The sequence below is a fragment of the Leptodactylus fuscus genome, chromosome 6 (genome assembly GCF_031893055.1).
Source record: "Leptodactylus fuscus isolate aLepFus1 chromosome 6, aLepFus1.hap2, whole genome shotgun sequence".
Lineage (NCBI taxonomy): Eukaryota > Metazoa > Chordata > Amphibia > Anura > Leptodactylidae > Leptodactylus > Leptodactylus fuscus.
Window position 1 is genome coordinate 128954802 of NC_134270.1, and position 25947 is coordinate 128980748.

At 43.5% G+C, this 25947-nt stretch overlaps 1 protein-coding gene across 4 annotated transcripts in view; it reads left to right on the top strand.

Annotated features, from left to right (window-relative positions):
- Window positions 1-25947, top strand: part of ARHGAP23 (Rho GTPase activating protein 23) — a 65233-nt gene that overhangs the window by 21251 nt on the left and 18035 nt on the right. For 3 of the 4 annotated variants that reach the window (XM_075278239.1, XM_075278240.1, XM_075278242.1), the window contains exons 1-9: window positions 1708-2327; window positions 13474-13650; window positions 14307-14325; window positions 18534-18632; window positions 18925-19003; window positions 19971-20025; window positions 20321-21584; window positions 22096-22251; window positions 24895-25006. In XM_075278239.1, coding sequence (XP_075134340.1) covers window positions 2139-2327; window positions 13474-13650; window positions 14307-14325; window positions 18534-18632; window positions 18925-19003; window positions 19971-20025; window positions 20321-21584; window positions 22096-22251; window positions 24895-25006 — 2150 coding nt within the window. In that variant the 5' untranslated portion in view covers window positions 1708-2138. Of the gene's footprint in view, window positions 1-1707; window positions 2328-13473; window positions 13651-14306; window positions 14326-18533; window positions 18633-18924; window positions 19004-19970; window positions 20026-20320; window positions 21585-22095; window positions 22252-24894; window positions 25007-25947 lie in introns of those variants that run through there. The other variant, XM_075278241.1, reaches the window with a different exon arrangement.

Here is a 25947-nt window from a genome sequence, read left to right on the forward strand (position 1 = left end):
GGAACCATTATTTATGAGACCTATCCTATCGATTCTCATGGACATCAATGAAATCTGCACCAGGCTTCAGTCATGCCAAGGCCGAGCTAGACAAATTACTGTGGACTTTAGGAGCCTTTTATTTTCTCACCAGTACACTAATACAAACTTCCAGTCACTGGTAGGTAGCAACCCAAAAATTGGGCCTAAGTGAAAACTTCTAGTCCTATTGTCTACACAATTCTATTATTTGCTGATGTTTTCTTCTTTCGATTAAGTGACACCTTTTCTTTGGGTCTTAAACGGTTGTTGAGGGTTGGATAAAAGGATCCACTATGTTCCAGAAACAGTGCCACTCTTGTCCATAGGTTGGGTTTGGTATTGCAGCTGAACCCCATTAAAAATAATTGATGCTATACCTGCAATGCCACACATAGCCCAAGCAACGCTGCAGCCAAAAGCGATATTATTTATGGGTTGTGTTTTGCGGCTCACTGTGGGTCTGATTCTGTTTTCAGCCTTTGCATTGCAAAGGTTGAAAGCTACTAGGAAATCCCAGAGGTCTAACCTGAAGCTCCTAGGCCCCAGTGCACATAATGTAATAGGCCCACTACTAACTATAAGCCACGTATAATACTGGTGTCTTCTTATGTGATAAAGAGGCCTTTGGATCCTCTAAAGCTCCAGGGCCTGATAGTGATTGTTACCTCTGCACACCCCACAACTACACCCCTGGTAAAACCTGCAGCTATAATCGATATGCTGTAGGTTGTAGGTTAGCCACCGGCAAATATATAGCAGCTACCCGACTGCACGTCTGCACAGTGGGTCTTCAACCTAACATAGAAAGATGAGTTGAGAACCAGTGGCCATTTTATGGCCAGATTAGTTCATTTGTCAGGTAGTCGGGTCATATCAATGATTGGAATGAACATTTGTTGGCCCGATTGTCAGCCCATGTCAGGGTGCATGTATTCTCGATTCTATACTGGTACCCAGCTCTACCCTCCCCCCTTGTTTTTTAGACTAGCCTCTCTCCTTCTCTTCCAGCGTCCCTGAGATCTGCATTTAGTGAGAACATATTTAGGAAGGAAGGAAACGTGAGAAAGACGGAAAGCCATAGAGACCAGAGAGAGAGGGCTATCTACGCACGGGGACATAAGTGAGTGACAGAGAGTTATGTGCAGGAAGCCACTGCCATTCTATAGACTTTCTTACTCTTGTACTGGCTATTTGATCCGTGAACCAGCAGGTTTGCCCTTATCTGGCATAGACTGATATATTTTCTGACACATACCTGGCACGTGCCCATCCTGGCATTCCTAGCAGTCAGTCACACAGCTTGGCTGACCCATTGTAAGGTGCACCTTTTGGCATTCTTGCTTTAATCCAAACCTGGCATGCTCTGCCATAGCCTGGCAATCTTTGTGTGAGTCAGAATGTCAGCTTGGCACAGTTAAATGCATAGCCTGGCACCCATAGATAAACATACTGTGTGCACCCATAGACAGACAGTGTCCTAAGCAGACAGTCTGGCAGTGCTGATGGGCAGGTTGAGCCTCACACCCCCCCCCCCCCCCCCCCCAGCGGCCAGCCAGCCCCCCCTTGTGCTGCTGTCAGCTTTGGGGCTGGGGAAAGACAGTCGTAGGGGTGTGGAGAGGGACAGAGTAGAGGGGGAGAGGCACATGCAGGGTGGGGTAAGGGCCCGTGGCAGCTGCCTCACAGGCGACCAGGAGTTTTCCCCTGTGTATGTGGATGTCTGGCTGTGACTGTTTCTTTGTGTGCCGAGGACCTTCCCCTCCCATGAGTTGTGCTTTTCTGTTGTGCTGTCTTCTTTCTGTCTTTTCTTTCATCCATCTTTCCATTTTCTTTCCGTCTATCTGTTATTCTTGTCCTGCGCTCACTTCCATTCAGTGGCCCATGACTGTCTGTCTCTTGTGCTCTTCAGCTTCTGTGTTGCAGCAGATCTGTCATACAGATAGCTGATCCTTGTCATTCCTTTTCGCCTTGTGCCCGTATGTGTCCACTCTTTACTCTGACACCTCCTCCCACCCGTTGTCAACTACACTCGTCCTCGGGAATGACTGTCAAACTAAGAAGTTTTGGATAATGGAAAACACTCTTGTCCCTTTCAAGTGGATTCTACGTTTTATCAGACCATGCCTGTCATGCAAAGAAGCATGTCGGGCCCCCAAGGGCCAAACTGGTGCTGGGAGAAGGTAGTGGGAGTGGATTGCAGTTCACCAGAGCCATGTTGCATTTGGCTTGCAAGCTCAAGGAATGGAGAACGAAAGTCAGCAACTCTTCCAACCAGGACAAGGGGTTCTCATTGGGGTATGCAGCAAGGGGTAAGATACATGGCCTATTAACACTTTAATAGCAGAAATATGTGCGACTGTGTGTTTACACGATCTAATGCTGGACTGAAGTATGCAGACAATGTCTAACTGAATATATATATCCTCTGAGAGTAATGTGTAGTATGCAGGGTGGCATGGTGCTACTTATAGACCGTCTCTTAGCAATGCAGAATATTTGGTCCCTGTATAGATATGTCTACATGTGTCCAGGACGGGGTACATCTTTCAGCACTGGGTTTTTCTGAGTTTCAGGGCCTGCGGTTTCCTTAGTTTCATGACGGCCAGCTCTATTTTTTTCCCCTGCAGCGTCGGCTTCCGCTTGGATAAGAACAGCATAGTTAAGGGACATTACGTTTGGGAACTGCTGATCATTGCACACTGGCATACTTGGGGATGTCTGGGCGTGCGGCTGCTCTGCCAACAGTCCATATACAGGAGTATACGCTGGCCATTGGTATAAAGACTTGGCGAGAAATGACAATCCTCCCTGATAGTGCTTTTATAAAGTCATTGTATTATTTGTTGTCACATTGACATGTATCTGGCATAGACCTGTCACTATGACGCACATTAAACACATGAGTCCTAGACTTTCAGTAGCCAAAGTGGCCTGGGGTAGATTACGTACTGTGTTATGGTTCTTCCCTTAGGTTACGAGGAACTAAAATTAAAATGGATATGTAATGGATATTGTTGGGTTGTTTAATGCGAATTGAGTGCCCGTAAAGACAGTGAAGAATGCAAATGCTCTCGACTGTCTCTCCCATTGACTTCAGTTCGTGTCTGCGGCCAGCTGTCCCTGTCTTCTACTTTTATTGTAAGGGTATGCTCGCACATGGCAGATTTGCATAGTGCAAGTCCAACACAAATTTTACTACAAGATCCGTGACAGAAATCTGAAGTGTACACCAGCATTTCTGCTGCGAGTGTGCAACCGATCTGCACAAGGATTATTAGCCCCTTTGTCATTCAATGGATCCAGTCCGTAGCGTTTCTGTGCATGATAAGTAGCACGCTACTCATTTCTGCAGCTGATCTTTTTTTTTTTTCTTAAGGGAAGACTGAAAATCAGCTCAGAAATTTTCAATAGCATTGGACAGAGTTGCGAAAATCCCATTCACACATTTGTCAGATTTCAGCCTTCACATTCATATGGCGTCCGGACACCACAAGTATCCAATAATATCAATGTGTTTATTCAGACCTCAGTTTTTTTGGAGACCATGGATCTTTTTTTTTTTTTTTTTTTCGTGAAAGATGCATCACTTCAATGAAAGTTTATGGGTCCTTGAAAAAAACAAAAAACAGAAGACACACAGATGCAGAGACATGCAAAATATAGAGAATAAAAAGTGGATCAACCATGGGCAGCCCACCTTCTGCACATGGTAGAGTGCTGTACGTATAACGCATGGACCTGACACATTCACAGGTGCAGACATATCAATGAGGCCTCGGAGGTCTCCTGATTGGAGAGAGACCTCCCCGCCTAGCAGATGTTTATGGCAGCCACACAGTCTGAGTGCCTTTTATAGCCTTAAAGGGGTAGTCTAACCAAAGGAATGCATATACTAGATGGATAATTCACAATCCATGGCCAATACATTCAGTGATATGTAGGCAATAAATCCACATACAAAACACTGATAAACCATACCTTTCATCATTTCAATAAAATTTATGGTATCTACCATAAGAAGGGAATATGCTTTAGTTGATTTCTTCCTTTTCCATTGACACAATGCCATTGGCGAGGGTCTTTGACGGAAATGAAGGGGCCCTGTCCTTCTTTGAGATCTGCACATGGAGAACTAGGGTGGTGGCACCCAAAATAGAGCTATCGTCTGCACTCTTGGGAGACCCACGGCTCAATCACAAGTATAGATGAAACAAGTCTCTTTTGATGCGTTTCAGGGTAAAACTCCACTTTATCAAGTGCAACACAATATATTTGTGCATACACGTGTAGTTGGGGGTAAGGTTTGCCCAGTCCATGAGGTGAGGCCGCAGCGCCTTCAAGATCTCAGAAACTTGGATGTAATCTGTAAAGGTCCCTGCTAACAGACTGCCAACAGACTGCCAACATTACTAGCTTCTGACACACCTATGAATACCAATGATGGCCTACATCAGAGGGTCTATAGAAGGATAGGGTAACCAAAGATCGTTGCGTTGCCCTGTGTCTCCTTCACTAATGTAAGTGAATGATATCTCGTGGTGAACCCAAGGTGCTGCGGCTTCTAGTTGCAAATAAAAAATCCAGCACATCCAAAACCATCCAACGTTTTTGTACCCTTGGGGTTTCTACAATAGTAAAGGAGTAGCAGGGTGACACGGTAATCTTTGGTTTCGTGGTGGGAGTCACTGCCCAAGTTGCCGTGTGGTCCTAGCCTAATAGCTGTAGTCTTCTTTCTTCTCTGCGCCCATCCCGGTATCTCAGTTTCTATTAGGTGACCTTGGCTGATAGCAGCAAATGCTGAGATAAACTCTTATATTCACTCAGGATGTTACAAAATGTCCTGAAGAATGTGCTTGAAGTTCACTCAGAATTGAGAAACTTCATGTTTGGCCCCTGCGTTGTTGACTTTGTTTTTCATTAGTTTGAGAATTTGGGTCAGGCTTTTGTTTCAGAAAGCCACATTATAAGTAACATCCCCATGGATTCCATTAGCGGCGGACAGAAGGACATGGGCTGCACATGTTCCTGCACAGGGTTTATAGGGGGCTCCTCTGCCTAAATATGCATTGAAGTCCATAAATCAGAAATTGTTGAGAAATCTTCTGCCTCTGCTACCCAGATCTGTTCTCTTAGAGTCTTGTACAAAGTGTATCACCTACTTAAAGGAACATTTTTTTTTTTTTTGCATTCCTTTACATATAAAAAGGATATAAATGATGGAAGTGATATTCCTGAAGTTTCCACAGTACCTCCTATTCCACATCTTCCTCAGCAATCCGTATATACCACAGTCTGGAAGAGATTACAATGCACACTGTATTCTGTAATCCTGCACAGATTATACTGCTGGAAAATGTTCCCGGCTCTGCCCTTGAGCACACAGTACACTGTATTTTATATTTTTATAGAGATTATGATGTCTGTAGATTCCACCGACTGAAGGTCACGGTGTACTCTGTGTGTAGTATCCCACACACCAACATCTCCACGTCTCACCAACATATACCATCAGTAAGACATTTCCCTCGCACCAAGACTGCAGCAAAATCTAAACTAGATGTGTAGTCACAAGGAAGTTCTCTACATTAGAAATGGTTTTGGGCTCTTTTTTGATCATTTTAGGCCCTCATTGTCATAATCCTTTGTTCAGTTGTCTTATTTGCTTTGAAATATGAAATCTCCGTGATCAGTTGTATACAGTGCTCTATGCCATGGTAGAGGTAGAGCACGTATGGTTATTATAATCTAGTACCATATACATATAACACATATACTCTTTATTATACACTACATGTCACTGTAGGATGGCCATAAAGCGTCAAATATCTTGGTGATGGCTGAGAAGATGTCTGCGAAGATGTCTGCTTGTCCTTGGACTCCCTGTCCATTTACATAAGATTAAAACCAGATTCACACAAGCAGTTCCCGCCCGGGAATGATGGTCTGCATCGCCTGTGTGAATTGAACCCACTTCATCATAGTGAGTTATGATTCACTAATCTCCTGAATTGGCTAATCTCTAATGCACTGAACTGACAGTAAATATGGCCCCCGCATGGACTGACACATGTGGATCTGGCCTACAGCGGTTGTCTGGTTTAGAAAATACTCTGTGAGTGCCGGAGAGTGGCCCCCCATTCAGGACTTTCATCTGTGAGCCGGAGCAGCGGGAGGCTACAAAGAACGTCGCTCAATCTAGAGGATTATTCTGAAAAGTCCAATTGTTTCAGTAGTAATAATGTAATTCTTCATTTTTCCTGCAGGGGAATATGGCTGGTTGCTGCTGCTAGTTCCAGCCAATACTGTGATCAGTTTGTTACTAGGGACTCTACTAGCAAAAATGAATTGTTTAAAGTGGGAGCCACCAAACAATTGAGTATTTATGGTGGAAAAAGAGGAATATTTCATTGGATTTTTGTGGGATTTCTTTGGATTGAGAAATATAATTAGCTACACTTAGAGGGAGTCTATCACCTCCCCCCAGGCATATTCAGCTATCACCCCGATAAGATGGAGCTCACGCCAGTGATAAATAACATACTTTTATTATGTATGTCACTTTTGTAGATTTAGAGAAAACAGCGTTTAAGTCTTATGCCGCTGAGACAGTTGGTGCACTGGGGGTGGTCCTTCAGCTCTCTGCAGCACTGCCCCTGCCACTCAGACCATTATCATCTCCTACATACACCGCTGCACATAGGAAGAGTTAATCCTCCCTTTGCTTTGACAACACCCATCCTACTTGAGCAGTAAGGGCTCGTTCACATGGGGCAAGAGGGGGTGGATTTTGAAGCCGAATCCACCTCAAAATCCACCCCCTCACAATAAAGGTCTGTGTAGACCGCTAGCGTCCTTTTTTCTATGAGCGGTTTGTTCCTGTTCACGGAAAAAAGAAGCGAGCTGCCCTTTCTTCAGGCTGATTCCCGCCTACTCTGGAGTGGGACAGTCGCAGCAGGCGCATTTTGGTCATATTCTGACGCCGCTCCTCGGGACCAAAATCAGGACCAAAATACGCTGTCCTAGCCCTGTGTGAACTAGCCTTAAGAGTAGTGCTCCCAGGGTTGAAGGCCCGCCCCCAGCGCACCAACTGGTGAACCCAGCCTTAGTCAGTGGGGAATCTCAAGGTTGAAACAATGGGAGGCAGAAACGGGGAAGAATCTATCCCTGTTTTTAGGACAGAATCCACTGCGTGAACAGGGCCTCACAATAAATTTTTGCCCATACGTACTATTTTTTTTTAATTTTTTTTTTAAATCAAGCAAAACCCAAAAAGTCCAGTCTTTAGTTTAGGCCACAGGTACTTTCGTCATACACATCAAGGCATTTCAAAACACATAAAACTAACCTGTATCACAAACACAGTGTGAACATAGTCTAGGAGAGTGACTGCTGTAATATTGCCACTGTCCAGATTAGAAAACGTAGATCCGCGTTTCGTCAGCCTTGAGGAAGCTTTGTCCCCTCTACTGGCCTTGAAATTATAGCTCGCGGTCTGACAGAGATTCCACTTGTGATTATATGTTGTCTGGTAGACATAATATTGCTTCTGTCTAGTGCAGAGCCTGCATGTAAATGTTAATGTTCTGGTAATATACGGTGTGTTCAGCTGTATGTCTCCATGTATTTATATCTACATATACATTGCCATAAGAATATATAAAGTGGGGTGGTCATAGATATAAACACTGCTAATAATCTCCAGTCTACATTAGCTGACTCTCCTTGGACGTTGTGGTTATTTGCAGTCATATTATACCTATCAAAGCGTTTGCCTGGCTTGGCAGTATATAGGACCCTGAATATACATGTAATGGTCTGATCCAAACTATATGACTATGGTTCCTAGAAGATTGGATATGTTCAGATGAGTCTGTGGTCATTGATCATACCAAAGTATTTGGGATAGGTTTGATGTACAGTAGACAATGGGGCACACTGAGTACCCGCTAAGTATTTACGATCAAGCCTGTTCTTGAAGTGATGGGAGCATTGGATGGAAGTGTAGATTTTATGATAAAAGCTGTACCTGAATAAATGCATGTATTCGTGATCCTACTGGTGACACACACTTCCAGTTTAGGGCTAGTTCACACAGGGATTCCACGTGTGTACATTCCGTCTTGGAATCAGAAGAAATGGCAGCTCGCTTCTTTTTTCCGCTAACGGGAACAAACCGGTAGCGGAAAAAAGAACGCTAGCGGTCTACATTTTGAGGTGGATTCTGCACCAAAATCCGCCCCCTCTTGCCCCGTGTGAACTAGCTCTTATGCCTCTTGCACAGAGCAGAACTGTGTGCTTGGGGGCATATGGAGTCCCTCCAGTTATTCTATGGAAAATACCTCCATAATGTGACATCTGATGGCGCATGACACATTTTTTTCTCATTCTGATTAATATGGAAGCCAATATTAAAGCTGGCCATACCCATCAGAGAAATTTTGCCAATGCTCTTCCAGCTGACACCTCTCTCTGCCAAACCCTCCAAACAGAAGGGACACCCGGCCCTGCTAATTGTCCATATGTTCTGAATGGGGAGCTGGGAGGAAGATGTTACCAGACGCCTCTGGCAGCGGTTTACCTCTCCTAGGACAAATGGACTGGAAATTTTGAAATCCAACAACTTGATCCATATTAGAGTTTGGTGGAGGCCCCCTTAATTCAGACAGTCCTGTCAAAATGCACACATGACATAAGGTTGATGTGTATAGGGAGCTTTGGGTTAGCCAAACTCCACATTTTTGAAGGGACCTACCAACTATCCAGTGAGTATTAGATGTTTGGCTGGCATTTATTTGTCAGGTGCCAATGAAATAAAGATGATAAACTGCACAAAGTGTGTCTGCCAATGGCTTCTGCTCTAGTAAGGACATATGCAAGTGGAGGCCAAACTAAGCACGGGATAGCTGTAAGGATAAGTTCACACGGGGTTTTCTGGTCCGGATTTTGAGGCCGTATCCGACTCAAAATCCTGACCAAAAAGACGGCTCCCATTGAAATCAAGGGGAGCTGGTCAGTTCTTTTTTCCAGGAGCCGTTTGTTATAGAACGGACCAGAATGTGGTCATAGTCCCTTTGACAGGACCCGTTCTTGAACCTGGAGCATGTATGCACTACATGGATGGTCTGAATGCTGGGGATAGGCCGCTTCAAGTGGCCATTACAAGAGTGAATTGACACAGACAGGGCTCTGTACAGCTACTTCATGTTGTATCTTATGGCTTGCGCCCACAACACTGCCAGTCACTGGGAAAGTTTTCTAAATCTTCTACTCACAGCGCGAACGGAGTCACATGACACACTCCTCACCAGCTGTGATTGCATTGAAACCGTCAGAACCGAAAAATTCAGAGTGGTGCCCACTTCTTCGTTTGCCCCCTTATTGGCAAAATGTTTACTATACTAATATAGTTACTGTACTTGTAACATATAGTTACTGTACTTGGTCCCCATCCATTGTGCAGAAGTTCTATATTAAGAGACCCAGCGCTTGTCACAGGTTCCCTCTCATTTAGGGGTGCAGTGCTACATGGTGAAGGTTGCCCTGTATAAGTTGGTGGTGGGTTTATTGGGTAGCAATGTAGTGTTGGGTGTTTTAGCTATTTTTATGGGGATATTGCACTAAACAATGTAGTGTCAGGCCTGCAGTAATGTCTCTGCTAGTTCTGCTTGCACTGGGTGTGCGGCAGGATTTGTTGAGGTGTAGTTTTATGTGGTTCATGTAAATTTAGGCTTAGATTGTGAAGGTTATATTTGCGTCTTCTCTGTTGCAGGCCTCAGTCTTCTGGCCGGTTCTTCTATAATTTTCCCGTCTCCTGTGGTGCGGATAATGTGTGACTGTAGTGTAGATCTGGCTATGGCTGTCATGTGTGCGTGGCCTGTGTAACCTCCTGTAATCTCCTGCCGCATGCTGCTTTCTTTCCCGATATATCCCTTCAGCGGCTGACACAGTGCTGTGCAGATCCTAATCATCTAATCTTTCTATGAATTTCTGAGCCACAGAGTCTGTCCCTGGCACAGACTGAGACACCACAGACAGTACAGAGCCCTGTGACATACTGTCTGCCCGCTACAGTCACAAACACTGTGATCTCATAGACTGGAGTGAGCTGTACATAGGGGAGAGCTGTATGCTATGAGGCCTAGGCCTGGTGGATGTATGGAAACAATTCAAAGCCTTGTGACAATAACATTTTGGGGTGTAGACGTTCCCTTTTACAGCACAGTCATACAGTATGGTGCTGTGATACCTCTTTCAGACTGACACACAATATTAAATTGAAAAAGTGGTTTCTTAAAGTGGTTGTCACATCAGAGAAACCGCTAAGATGTGTAAGATATAAGCGAACTGACATTTTATAGGGCTGGTCTTTTCAGGGAGTTGGTATAACAGCCAGGTGTTATAGTGCAGTCTCATTGACAGCATGTGGTTGTATGACACCGACAGTATATAGCGGTAAGACAGCGAGTGTTACCATAGTGCAGTCACGTTGACAGAATGTAGCTGTGACAATGAGTTTAACATAGTAGACAACTATATGACATTGAGTGTTATCATAGTACAGTCAGACTGATTGTATCTGGGTGTACGTCAATGAGTGTAAAAAGTACAATCGCATTGACCATACATGGCTGTGTGATAAGTGGTTCCATAGTACCAGTCACACTGGGAGCTTTGTGTCAATCAGTGTTATCATAGTACAATCATACTGACAGCACATAACTGTATTACAATAAGTGTTACCACAGTACAGTTTTATTAGCCACACATAGTGTTATCCTATTTAAGTCACACAGACAACACATAGCTGTAGGACACCGAGTTCTATCATAGAACAGTCACACTGACAGCTGTGTTACAATGAGTGCTATCATAGTATGGCCTTGCTAACAGCATATAACTGTACGACAATGAGTTTTATCAGAATATAGACACCCTGACAGTATGTTAGCTGTATGACAGTGAATACCATGTTAGGCGGACACCCTTAGAAGGATAAGTGTTATCATATGCCGAACCGTATAGCTGTAGGCATTTTGTACGACTGTACTGAGTGTTACCACACTATGGACACCCTGACAGCATAGGGAAGTATTACAGTCAGTATTATCTGATTACACTTGTAATAGGACAGCATTACAATATGAAGCCCACAAATGGTTAATCAGTATTATGTGGAGGCACAGACATTGTACATACCATGTTATTGTACTACAGTCAGACAGATATGAGGGATATATGGGAGGTGCCGCCTGGCGTCCATGTGATCTGGAGAATGTTACTGAACAATGACAGTGACCATGAAATCACTGGACAATGGACAGAGCCAGGGGCCTGTAGAGATGGAGGGTTTCCTGTGGATGGGGCATGAGGGGCTGTGGGTGGGTGTAGACGGCGACTATTGTCTGACACCCTCACATCCCAGTATGTGGATACTAGTAAGTTATCGGGGAGTTCTGTGCTCGTACTGGGGGCCCAGCTGTCATGTGTAACCCTAATGGTATATAGCATGCAGCAGTTTATACTAAGCAGCATATATCGGCTCACAGGAAGCTGTGTACACCCCACCCCATGTAATGTGATAAATAGTACAAGAATAGGAGTAAATGTGCTGGATGTTTGGGTGTGAGCGCTGCCTGTATTGTGTCTGAAAGTTGGGAGGAGACATTGGCATCTCGGGGGACAGCGGTAGAGGGTAGGTATCTGGATGATGAAGATGTGTGGAAGCTAGAGCTTTCATGTGTAATGATATCATTTACAAGGGGCGTGGTGACAGCCTAGGGTCGGGCTACCCCCCCCCCCCATGTCTATTAGGCTGTCTGTGCCAGTCGGGCATTGTTTGCAGCTGTGTCCTTTGGGCCCTCTCTCTTTCATTACCCCCTCCCATATAGATCAGCTGTATGTGGAATTGACTCATTTCCAGGATGTCTCTGTCTGTCACGGCCCCAGCCCCCCCAATCATGTCCTCATCCCAATGATATGTCCACAGGGTGAAGGTAAATCGCTTTATAAAGGAGAAATAATCCATGAAAAATATATGAAAGGCAGCTAACACTTTGCCAAACAGATGTACAAGTATAGATATTACCATATGTTCTTGGCATATACACAGTTTTTGTAGGAGATCCCGCTTCATATATGCTGTATATAGATTTTTTGTATGTGTGAATTTATACAGATACTAGAAGTGGACTTCTTCTACTAAGCACACAATATTTGTTGGTCCTTGTCTATGGGCTGTATCTGGTAATGCAGCTCAGATCAATATGAGTGGTGCTGTTAAAAGGGTTTTCTAATCTTGTGGACAAATCCTTTAAACGGTAGGATTGGTACATGACTTCCCTGCACATCACCAAGGCCATCTGGAATATGTGCAAGTGCTGCGACTAAGATATATGTGCCTGAATGAGTTACAGTAAGGGTAAAGTTTGGTCGGACCCTCACTGATCAGTAAGTAATGGCATATCCTAGCTGTCTCCTACCAACCACCAATAACTACTCTTATGTCTGAGGATAAGCTGCAGTACCACACCCAGCCCTTGCCTAAGAGTGGTGCTGTTTTAAAAAAAGAAACCTCATAGTAACCTTTTAAAGTGCATCTAAGGTTAAGTTCAAACAGAGTTTTTTGGTCCGGAATCTGAGGCAGAGACCGCCTCAGGTTCCGGACCAAAATACGGGTAGCCGCGACTGAATACCAGTGCACTGCATCTGCACGGCATCCAGCCGCGCACTCCGCTTCAGATTAGGCCCAATGAATGGACCTGGTCGTGAGGAGGGAGTGTCTTCAGGCCGAATCGCGAGACAAAACGGCCTGAAGAATGACCGGCATCTCTGAGCGGCTCCCGTTGATTTCAATGGAAGCAGTCTTTTTGGTCAGGATTTTGAGGCTGTATCCGCTTCAAAATATTGACCAAAAAACGCCGTGTGAACTTACCCTTATAGTTTCTTTGTGAAGGAACTGCCTCAATAACAATTTTGTAACCCTGGTTAAAGGCTGGGAACTTTATAATAGAAACTTATAGCAGATTGATAAAGATGAAAACAATGGCCTAGATTTAGAAAGTGCAAACTTAGGCAGTCTGAAAATGCACCAGATTGATCAAAGTGACTGTTGCTGGATGATAAATCTAGTGTGTCTTCCTTTATACCACCCATTGGTTGGCTTACTTTGTTGCCAAAATTGTTCGACACTATTTTGGCAGATCATGGCACTTTTAAGTGTTAGTGACATCAAAGCCACCTCTCGTTTTTCTGACAATCCACACCCATGTTTCTAGCATGTTGAAAAATTCTAGCCAAAATTAGATGCCCAAGTACGCCAAAGATGTGCCATGTTTTTGCCAGTGTCTAGTCGTATACACAATCTTAAATCTCACCCAGTGTGTTGTAAAAAGTAAATAAGCAAATAAAATTAATTTTCCTGTCACCTCATCCCTTTCTTACTTACTGTGTTTGCAGGCCCCCTTAGCCCCACGAGATGGGGGTCTACCCAGCAATTCTCCACCTCCCGAAGAGCCCTTTACATGGGTTGGGCCCAGGACCCTTATCATCAGGAAGACCCGGCAAGGATTTGGTTTCACCCTACGACATTTCATTGTGTATCCACCTGAATCTGCAGTCCATGCCACACAACAGGTATGACCCTTCCTAAATTTACATGACATACCATACGTATTGTTAGAACTTGTTGTAACTTGTTCACACCTGCGCCCGGTCTCCGCTTTTGTGTTTCCGTCTTCTGCCAAGAGAAACTGGACAGGAGAGGGAAACACAGCGGTCAGATTTCAAACCCGTTCACTTGAATGGATTTGCAGAAAGACCGCTCGTGTGTGTCTTGTGTCTCTCCACGGCGAAACAGTTTTTTTTTTAACCGGACAGAAAGTCTTGCATGTCCGACTTTGTGTCCGGTTAAAAAAAAATGTTTTGTCGCGGACAGGCTTAAGATGCTCACGAGTGGTCACTTTACAAACCCATTCAAGTGAATGGATTTGAAACCTGTCCAGTTTCTCTCGGCAGAAGACGGAAACCCGAAAGCGGAGACCGGGTGCAGGTGTGAACCAACCCTAAATTGCCCACATTCTACGACTGGTTTCCTCTGCAGAACCTCTTTGCAGTTTTCCATAGATTTTATTATCTCCCTTTTTGTGTAGTTGGGGGAGATAAGTTGTCTATTCTGTCCTTAAATGTGGGAACTTGTCTATACTTTTTACAATATAAACACATATAAGTATGTCGTGGTTTTTGTCCCGTATACTGGCTCTGTTTTCATTCTCTTCTCTTTTTACTTGCAGGATGAAAATGGCACTGCAGGTATGTGGCCTAGATGGTGTAGATATCCTGTGCAGTCTGTGAATGAATATAATTATTGACTTGGTAAATGCATAGTTTAAAGGGGGTTTCCAGGTCCCAACAGGCATCTCATTGGTGTGGGCCCAACACCTAGACCCCACACCAACCAGCTGTTGTGGATGTTCTACTGCTTGAATAGCAGAACTGAGCTGTTTCTGGCCCACAGCAGCAGGAGGCGCTGAAACAACTGCTTGATGTGGGGCCGGACCCCACCCATCAGATACTCAGGGTAAGTTTACACGTGGTGCAACGGCATCCAGTTGCAGCTACCCGTATTTTGGACATTAACTTGAGACGGCCTCTGCCTCAGGTTCCGGTGCAAAAAACCCCACGTGAACTTACCCTAAATGGACGACTGATTTACTGGAAGTATTTGTGTCATTAATAAATTTTGTAATATACCTCTTTAACAAAATTTATCTCCTTTCTGTGAAATCCCGTATCTGTGTATTTTCTCTTCTACTCTATGAAAGCTGTACCTGCCTCTCGCTGAGTAACTGTGTACGGAGTACATGCTTGGAGTACAGAGCTGGGTAACATGTAGAGAAAATGAGGCTAGGGGAGGGTCACTTTAAACAGTTTTATTCTGGGCATTATAAAAGCTTTTTATGTCATAGCTATATTCTTTCCAGAGATATCACTAGTTTAAAACACAGATGGGATTAGGATATTTATATGGAGCTGCAAAAGCAAGTGTATATGTTTTATAATGCCCAAGATATAACTGTTTGAAGTGACCCTCCCCTACCCTCATTTTCTCTACATTTTACATAGCCCTGTACTCTATACACAGTTACTAAGTGAGAGGCAGGAACAGCTCTCAATATGGAAGCAAGGGGAAGAATAAAGAGATGCACGATTTCACAGAAAGGATCCAAAATTTGTTAACATAGTATGTTAAAAGATTTATTAATGACACAAATACTTCCAGAAAATCAAAAGTTGTCAGAAAGTTTAGTTACACTTTAACCCTTTCCCTGCCGCCCAAGTATTTATACGTCCTCCCAGGGTGGCACTTTTCTAGCCCAGGACATGCTTAGTACATCCTTAATACTAATACTGATATCTCAGGATTGGCTAGGGCTATGAAGATGATTTGGGATTTATTTTAAAGATGAGAATCTTATATTTAAAATAATACCAGGATCTTCATGATGGATCTTACAAAGGCTATTTGGCATTGAGATCCCATTGTAGATCTCAATTCCCGACAGCATTTTTAACAGTGATTCGCTCCAAATCTGTAAGGGCTATCATGAAGATCTTGGTATCATTTTAAAGATGATATTCTTATCTTCAAACCAAATCCAGAATCAACTTCATAGCCCTAACCAATCCTGAGATATGGGGCTTTGAAATGTCTTTTCCCCCTCCAACATCATAAGAGCTGTTGTAGGAGTGGAGCTGCAGACTGCACAGAGATGATAAATCATCATCTGTGCATGACCTGTATGTGACCCCAGGTGGGTGGTAGTATGGACTTCTGCCCATGTTATCCCCTCTCCTATCAATCAAAGAGCATACTGTACTTTTGTTCTCTGATTGTCACATAGATAATGTATTACCCCTCTGATTTTTATTAGAGGGGTATTCTTATGCAATAACCTTCTGAACATAACCAGGAAGTTTATTGGCGCTGTGACCCAGACGTTTACCATCGTCCAGGTCGCAGCAGCAAAAGAGTTGCACCAAACACTTAAACAACACATACACAAAGTCATCAATAACGTTTACATTTCACTCAATCCCTGTTCTGGCCATATCTGATCTTTATAGAGTGAAATACACCACCTACCTCTCTTGCGATGTCCGTTACACACTAAAATAATATTAATAACAATTATCACTAGAAATGAACGTATACATTTCTATAATTTTTCTAGGGGGATAAAAAATTATATTTTTATGGAAACTCCTGTTTGATTTGCATGCACGAAACTGGTTGGTGCATTTCTGCGATTTTGGTGTTTCTTTAACACCTGCCCCTGTAAATATATACATGTGTGGTATGTATGAACTCCTCACATTTTGAAGTTTTTTGGACAGTACATTTTGTTTGCAGAAAGGGATTGCTTGATCTTGCGCTTTAGTGGCAAGTTTGAATTTTTTGCAATTTTTGCTTGCAATCTCTTGTGCAATTTTTGCTCGTAATGTCTTGCTTGCTGCAAAGTTGAGTGAAGATGGTTGTATATCTGAAATATTAAGTTATGTTTTTATATAAGGTATGCTGCACAATCTCAAAAAAGTTAGATTTTGGTGTCACAGTTTGTTAGGTGCAGTGTAAATTTTTAACATATTAGTGAATCTTGTTTGTCTTCTGTATCAGTGTTTTTGAGAGTACAAGCTGTTGTAGGTGATGTGTGTGAATGTAAGATTGAATAGGAGTTTTAGGTGCAAATATATATTTTAGTGCATTTTTTAAAAAAATTGTTTGTGTTTGTCACAAAGTTACATGAAGGTGGATGTGGATATTGATAACCCATTGAGACACATAATCTTCAGGTTGTCTACTTTCACAAAATATATAGGTTTAGTGGAGCACTTGCTTTTCATGGTGTGTAATCCCTATATTTTATAGGATGATACTTTTTTTTTTAACATCTCCAGCTTCAAAGCACATTTTTGTTGCTTCCAGTTGTGGTGATTTTCTGAATACACGTGCATGCGGGTGCAAGCCATAGTGATATGAATGAAGGCTGCACATGGTGAACTCTTATTTTTAGGTTTGGTGCATATAACTTTCTGTTTGGTTTCCACTTTTAGCAACTAATATACATTTATTTGCCTTTTTGTTTTATAAAACATTCACTTTAAAGGGATTCTACCACTAAAGCAACATTTTTTTTCTAATTACCACGTTGGAATAGCCTTAAGAAAGGCTATTTGTCTCTTACCTTTAGACATGGTCTCTGTGATGCCGTTCCTTAGAAATACCGGTTTTAACCGGTATGCAAATGAGTTCTCCGCAGCAATGAGGGCGGGCTCTAAATGGGCTCAAATGGCGGCCATTATTGGGAGGCCTCTCTTGCTCTTGTTATTCAATACAGGAGCGTACTGAGCAGGCGTTGGAAGTTGGACCAACAGAAGAAGACAGAATAGGTGGGGTTGCAGCTGCAAATGGAGGCGTCGCTGGAGTGAGCTCTCGGCAGCAGTGGGGACGCCCCCATCGCCGTTTGAGTGCTGGGGCCCGCCCTTATTGCTGAGAACTCATTTGCATACCGGTTAAAACCGATATTTCTAAGGAACGGAGACCACGTCTAAAGGTAAGAGACCAATAGCCTTTCTAAAGGCTATTCCGACGTGGTAATTAGAAAAAATGTTGCTTTAGTGGTAGAATCCCTTTAAATCAAAATTGCATGAAGGTGCCTGTTCATATACTGTACCAAGTGGCATTCTGACAATGCTGCAGATAATTTGTCCATTTCAAAATTGTGACAATTCCTCTGGCCATTGGAGATGCAAAATTTTCAGAGCCCTTTGGCAGTGAAAAGGTTAATGGTGGCTTATATACCTTCAAAACAGAAGGATGGATATGTTGATATTGTGCAGCCCAGTCCTCATCTCTTACCCTTAAAGGGGCTCTATCAGCAAAATTATACTGATAGAGCCCCACATATGCGTGAATAGCCTTTAAAAAGGCCATTCAGGCATTGGTAATGTCATATTAACCCCCCCCTCCCCGTTTTAAAATAATACCCTAAAAAGAATATGATAATCACACCGTATTGTGCACGCTGGGCGGACATGCACGGTCCGACGTCATCTTTAGCCACGCCTACATCTTTCTTCTTGCAGCGATGTCCTTGGGTCCCGTCTTCCTCGTCGTCTTCTTCCGGCGTCATTGCTTGTAGTCCCGCGCCGGCGCAGTAGCAGGGGAACTGAGCATACTGAGCATGCTCAGTTCCCCTGCTACTCCTCGGGATCCGTCTTCCTCGTCCTTCCCTTTAACTCCCCAACACTGTCAGGGGAGAGTTGTGAAGCCCCTGCACAAAATAGATTGTTTGTCGATGCCCCGAAATTATTGGGTTCAGCCGACTTTAGTCTAACATAAATGGTCAGGTTAGTTGCTCTTACTGTGTGCACTAGGTTGTGAAATTCAAGAATTTTATTTATTTTCATCATCTCAAAATGTCCTTGTCCGCCTTCAGCAATATATTGTTGTGTTTCAGAGTACCCTTCTGCATCCAGTCGTCTGGAACCCATGGACACTATCTTTGTCAAGCAGGTGAAAGAAGGTGGACCTGCACAGCTGGCGGGATTGTGCACTGGTAGGTGATGGGAAGAGAATGGTCATAGTCATGGAAATTTGCAATAACCAACATTTTCCATAACTTTTCCACTTATTTTTGCCACTGTAGGTGAAGCTTAAAATTGTACTTGCATTGTGTTACTTAATAGTAGGTGCCTTTTTTGAAAACTAAGATTTGGTTCACACATTGCAGAACAAATCCACGTGCAGATCTGCATGGCACACCTCAGCCACACTGCAGCAGCCGCATCTTGTAAGCTCAGCCTTAGCTATGTCGCTGTTTCCTGGATGACAAGCTGTTTGTTTTTCAGGTGACCGACTCGTAAAGGTTAATGGTGAGAGTATAATCGGGAAAACTTATTCACAAGTCATTGCTCTGATACAAAACAGGTGCGTCATGGGGCATACTGATGGGTGTGGAGGGAGAGGGCATAATAATGAATGGGGCATACTGATGGGTGTGGAAGGAGAGGGCATAATAATGAATGGGGCATACTGATGGGTGTGGAGGGAGAGGGTCTAATAATGAATGGGGCATACTGATGGGTGTGGAGGGAGAGGGCATAATAATGAATGGGGCATACTGATGGGTGTGGAAGGAGAGGGCATAATAATGAATGGGGCATACTGATGGGTGTGGAGGGAGAGGGTCTAATAATGAATGGGGCATACTGATGGGTGTGGAGGGAGAGGGCATAATAATGAATGGGGCATACTGATGGGTGTGGAGGGAGAGGGCATAATAATGAATGGGGCATACTGATGGGTGTGGAGGGAGAGGGCATAATAATGAATGGGGCATACTGATGGGTGTGGAAGGAGAGGGTCTAATAATGAATGGGGCATACTGATGGGTGTGGAAGGAGAGGGTATAATAATGAATGGGGCATACTGATGGGTGTGGAAGGAGAGGGTATAATAATGAATGGGGCATACTGATGGGTGTGGAAGGAGAGGGCATAATAATGAATGGGGCATACTGATGGGTGTGGAAGGAGAGGGTATAATAATGAATGGGGCATACTGATGGGTGTGGAAGGAGAGGGTATAATAATGAATAGGGCATACTGATGGGTGTGGAAGGAGAGGGTATAATAATGAATGGGGCATACTGATGGGTGTGGAAGGAGAGGGTATAATAATGAATGGGGCATACTGATGGGTGTGGAAGGAGAGGGTATAATAATGAATGGGGCATACTGATGGGTGGAAGGAGAGGGCAATGTTGATTCTGAACCACAAAAATATATGGATCTAGCTGAAAGTCTATATAATAGATCTGTTCCTTACCTTTCTTTTCCACATATATATTTTTTTTACTAATATTATTGTTAATAATTTATTTATTTATTTCTAGTGATGATGTACTTGAACTCTCCATTATGCCACGGGATGAGGACATACTACAGCTGGTAAGTGCCACATACTTTCAATAAGCTGCTAAACCTTCACAATTCTCTCTATATCTTCATGTGAACCTTTATTGGGTATGTTGTTGGGGTAGGCAGTTTTTATGTTAAACCATTTTGGGCCCCAAATCCACTTTATTGGCCTGGCCCCTGCCCCATCCACCACCAGCTCTAGGCAATGAGTTATAACTGTTTATTCAGCTTTCAATACATTGTAGATATTGCATGCCATTACCACATTGCATAGAGTCACACCAGGTTGTTAATAGAATATTATTGTTTGTAATTTTACTTCCAGGCGTATTCACAAGATGCATATCTGAAAGGGAATGAGCCATACCGTGGAGTTGCACATAGTATCCCTGAGCCACCCCCTGTGTTCTATCCATGGCGGGGACAACCACCTGAGTCTTCTCCTGGGTATCCTGTAAGCTCCAGAGGGCAGCGCTCCAACTATGAGGACTTTTCTTCCATCAGAAGCCCCATACATGGTGATGTACCAAGAAGCAGTCCTCCTCACCGTGAAAGCTATTCCAGACCTGTTCATAATCCTCTTCCTCCCCCAAGACCCTACATGGGGTCCCCATCCTCATCTGACAGATTCAGAGGACCCGGCCCTCCATATAATTCAGCATATGGTTGGACTTCACGCTATCAGCCAGAACCACCGATTAAAGCTCCTCTAGACTCATGGGAGCAGACAACTAACCCCCGCTGGGTGAGTCAATGGGAGAGACACCAAGCACTGTGCAACTGGATGTCCCAACAGACCCCTCGTAGGAGGGGATCTGCTTTGCCCCCAAGAAGACGTAGTGCCTCACAAGATCGCCTAGGGGAAGTCTCCCATCATAGTAACTGGCCTCATAGTGTGTCACAAGATACTCTCCACCATCCTCCTGATAATGATTCTTGGGGTCATCGGGCACAATCGGACAATTACCTGACCCGTTATGGCAGATCTATGGAGAAACTGGAGCTGAATGCTTTGATATCTCCACCTTATGAACGCCCTGTTTGGTCTTCAGACAGACCCCCACGGACAGCTCAAATAGTGTCACGTCCTTGTGCTAGTCAGACTGTGCCACCTGTCCATAGAGATGCAGCGAAACCTCCAACCCAGCACTCTAGTTCTGGGGATTCTGGGTACATAGGTTATCGGAGTTATAGTCCATCTTTTCAGCGTCGGACTGAGCTGCTTCATGCTTTTTCCTTTAGGGAGACTGCATTTAGTGGCTTTCCTACATTTAGGACAGCACAATATCCAAGCTCTCCCCCATCCCCAACAGAAAGGAGAGAGCCATCTGCAAGTGTCAGCTCCACAGATGACAGCAGTGCCACAGAGGAGAGGAGAGAGGAGGTGGTATTAAGGCAAAAGCCCCCGTCAGGGCGCAAGCCACCGGCAGCTGCGCGACAAGTCAATGTGCTCTTTCCTGAGGAAGGCAAAGACTTGGAGTTCCCACCTTCTCCTGCAGGCAGTGAGGAGACGTCTAGCGAACGACCGTTGCAGAGGGTACCTCCCTTACCATTTTCCGAGGACCCTCTGACATCCATCCCTTTTATTGGTAAGACCTTGTTAATTGATTTGTTTGTTACTAATTGATTCATCTAAGCCAGCGATTCCCAACAGGGGTGTCATGTCATCCTGTGGTGCCTTGGAAATGCTCCAGAGGGCCTTGACACTTTGGTTGGGAAGGTGACCATATGTTTTCATGCAACATTATCTTCATCCTTAGGAGGTTTTTGGTCTTTTGGTAAAAATTATATGGTAAGGGTTGTCCGGAGGACTTTTTTTTTTTTTCCAGGGGTGCCCAGATTCTGAAAAGGTTGGGAAATACTGATGTAAACAAACATTGGCTCTTAAAGGAGCATTCCTATAGACATGTTGTTTATATACTCATAATAAGCAGGACTAGGGAGGTGATCTCTTGTGCATTGCCTCCTGCCCACGACTACTCTACATAAAACTGGGTATTGTGCCACCATTTCATTAGGCACTCATGAGATGTGACAGGACTTCACACATGGCCTGTGTGCAAGAAATATGCATCATCTTTATTTTTCCTATCTTTGCAGATGAGCCAACAAGTCCAAGCATTGACCTGCGAGCCAAGCATGTCCCTGCCTCCTGCGTGGTGTCCAGCGCCATCAACTCTGCCCCTGTGATCTCTGATAGTCCTTCTTCTCCAACATTTAGCTTTTCCATCGGTTGCCATTACTCACAGGATTGCAGTGAGTGTTCTGAATAGTATAAATGAACTCTCATTTACTGCTTAATTAATTTATTACATTGAAGGCAGATGAAATTGTTCATAGTATTAAATAGTTAATATACCAAAAATACTATACATTGAAATTATTCCTGACATCGACACTGTATTTTAGTGTTGGTGATGTATTGCACCGCAGGTATGTACCTAGAAAGAGGTGGGACCAGACCGATAGTTATATAGCTCCCACTTACCCCTCATTCACCTCTGTGTTTGTATACCATCCGGGGAGAGTCCACATGGGGACCCCCCGAACGGAATACCAAACGCAATTTCAAGTGCTGTGCTGTAAAAGCACACGGACCCCCATAGACTATAATGGGGCCTGTGCTTGCCGCGTGCTGCCTGCACGAATTATGTGTACAGGAAAGTAGATGGTGAACTACTTTCCTGTCTGCATGTTCTGCATGTGCGGAGATCTGGTGGCAAGCACACGGACCCCATTATAGTCTATGGGGTCCATGTGCTTTTATTACACAGTGCTTGCAATTGCGTTTGGTATTCCATTCGGGGGGTCCCCATGTGGACTTCCCCAGACGGAATCCAAACACAGATGTGAACCAACCCTTACCCAGATCTCCGCAGTATATATTGAAATATGTTTTTTATCTCAAAAAGGTATAGAGTTTTCTTTAAGGCTTTCATATCTTAAAGGAACACTAAACAGAAACATCCTCCCTTAATCCCTTACTTTCCTTTGCTTATATTATAAGTAAATCTGTGAAATCTCTAAAGAAATCTCCTCGTATCACAGAATCTCCACTATATCCTTCTATCCTCCTCACTGTGCTTTAGAGATAAGACTACTTAGCTGCAGCAGGATCCTCCCCCCTTTGCCTTGTCTGCAGTAGGAGTCAAATACCATTAAACCCTGCACCCCATCAAAATTTAGTCATATACTGGCTACAGATGGAAATTTATCATTGGGAGATTAACCGCGTTGTCCTTTGTCGGTTTTCTACAAGACTGGAAGATGCAGAAAATCCTGCAGACTGACAAATAGTGGGGGCAAGATAATTTCTGTGTGTAGTGTCCCTTTAAGAGAGTGTTTATGTGAGACATTTTCCTTGTGGTTGGTATTTGATTGTCGCTGCTATTTTCTTCATGTTTTGTTTCTTTTCTTTTTGTGTGGAAAAGTCCTATGTAAATACACCCTAAAAAGTCTGAGTAATCCATGGGAATGTGGTCAAAGCAACATCATTTCTGCAGCTATTTTTGGCCAGTGAGTTTCTGAAATTTGAGATGGTTAGAGAAGAGAATAGCTTGCAGATCTCTAGAGAGATCCGTCATCTGATAATCTTCAAGTTAGTGCATACCAAGAATACTGAGGGCCTGCCGCTGGTGCTATAATATTATTAGCATGCTCACATATGTCACTAGAAATGTATTGATACCAAATCATTGAAGGATGGATAAGGCTCTGTGGGAAAGCTTAGGTTTTCCTATGAACATATTTCATTTTTAATTTAAATAATTAAAAATTTTGCAATATTTTATAGATTTTTTTTTCTTCTAACCAGTATAGCCATGACTGTTTATTCCGTTTTCAATTAATACAATCATGAATACGGGAACTTTCTATGGTCTGGCACTTGTCAGAAACCCAGCCATGATTTCCTTACTGTGAGCAGGTTGAGACACCACATGTATGAGAAGATAAGCAGTCCACAATAAGGACATCACGGCTGGGTTTCTAACAAGTCCTAGGACATAGAAAGTTCCTTCGTTGGTGGTTGTATCCTTTAGCAACCTACTAAGACAACAGACTGTCATATCTGTATCCGAGCCTCCGTACTAGACTCTTCTCTCTGACGATTTTCGGCAGAATCTGAGAAAAAGTCCTACGGGAGGTTTTTTCTCTCCGCTGGTTTGATACTGAAACCTGCCAGACACCCAGCGGACCCCATTATGTATAGTTTGTGGGTCTGCAGGTAACTGCTGTATTAGCAGGTGGGCTCTCTAGGCCTAAGATGGTTAGAGAAAATCTTTTAAATTTTTCAACATTTGAAATGATTTATCATTGCATGTTCAACTTCTGTCTACAAAGGTAAATGTGGTTATGTCCATGGGAAAACCCTTTGTAACTCTGGCTATGTTTGCCTGGTACAATCAGATATTCTAGCCAAAAATCCTGTAAAAATTGCGGAAAGCGTGAGAAGTAAAGAGCATTTCTGAACCATTGGCAACATCCCTTCATATGTAGTCGTTTTTATCATGTTTAAATATCTTGGGAAGCAATAAATATACATTAAATTATCAGGCTCAGTTCACACTGTGTTCACAGTTTATTTCTGATGGATGCTTTTGACTTCTGCTATGAAGTCATACTGTGGCATATGTTGCCCATACAAATCTATACTGTATTCACACTGTACTTCCATAAAACAGAAAAAAAGCAATTGCGTCATACCATCAGCAGGTATTTTCGGAAGAATAGTGTATGGAAAAATTATATATGCCTATGGATACATTTGGTTGTGTGTGCTGGGTGTTTTCCCGGTGTATATTCACACTGCAAAGACTGTGACTATAGCAATAGTGATGCATATGTAGTCCATTTCTTTTATTCCTTTCTTACGGGTTTTCTTTGCTCTGTATTATGTAGGCAGCATTAAGTCCAGTCGGCGTTCCTCATACCTTCTCGCCATCACCACTGAGCGCTCAAAATCTTGTGATGATGGACTCAACACATTCCGGGATGACGTACGGTTGCCAAGGTGAGCGTGAAAATTCACCACAGTGAACCTAAGTGTCCGGCCACTTGAACCCCTGAAGATGCCATTCCCAGCTAAGAGTTCATGGTGTGCCATGGAGATCAGGACATGGCCATAGTGTGCTCAGATGTTTCAGTGTCTCCAATAGACTTCAGGGGAGAGTAATCACACAAAAATGGGCAATTGTTTATTGAAGAAGGAGCATTGATGGGGAAAAACATGTCTTCCTTGAATGATGCGTGCCCTTGCTTTGCTGTAGTTTTCTTGTACCCAAACCCACACAGCTAACAGAATCCAACATTACCTGAGCCTATACGATGGCACCCCACTGCTGCTTCATGACCTCGCTCCGACTATATAGTTTCAGTGTTCCTAGTCCCTCATAGCCCCTCCACCATAGAGGCTGCAGTCAGGGAGGTGGTGCAGAACATGTCCTCATGCACACAAGCATATATATAGTTAGGCTTTTAAGATATAGCGTGCAAAATGAGACCAATTGCATTTCACAGATAATGAAAGAATTTCATGGAGTTTTCCTTTAGATTGCTGAATTCAATACTTTCAACGTGTGTAAGGGACATGCACTTATTATCGTAATGACATGTATAGTGCCACTGAAGTATGTGATGCCATATGTGATTGTGTACATGACACCCACGATATAGTGTAATAGAAATGTTTTATCTAGTAAAAAGCACAACTAGTAAAGCTAATGCAATTACACATGGTTCTTCAGACACCGCTCCAGTTGTGAGTAAACATCTTTTAGATGGCAGCTATAGAGATGTCAGAGGTGACATTACTGCTTCAGTTAATTGATGCCGGAGGACCTGCAGGCATGCGGTATGATGGTGCATTAGTTGTGGTAGTGATGACGGTGAGCAGTAGTGCAGAGGCTCTGGAGACGCACACCAGATGAAATCTGAAAGCCAGTAATGTCTCCG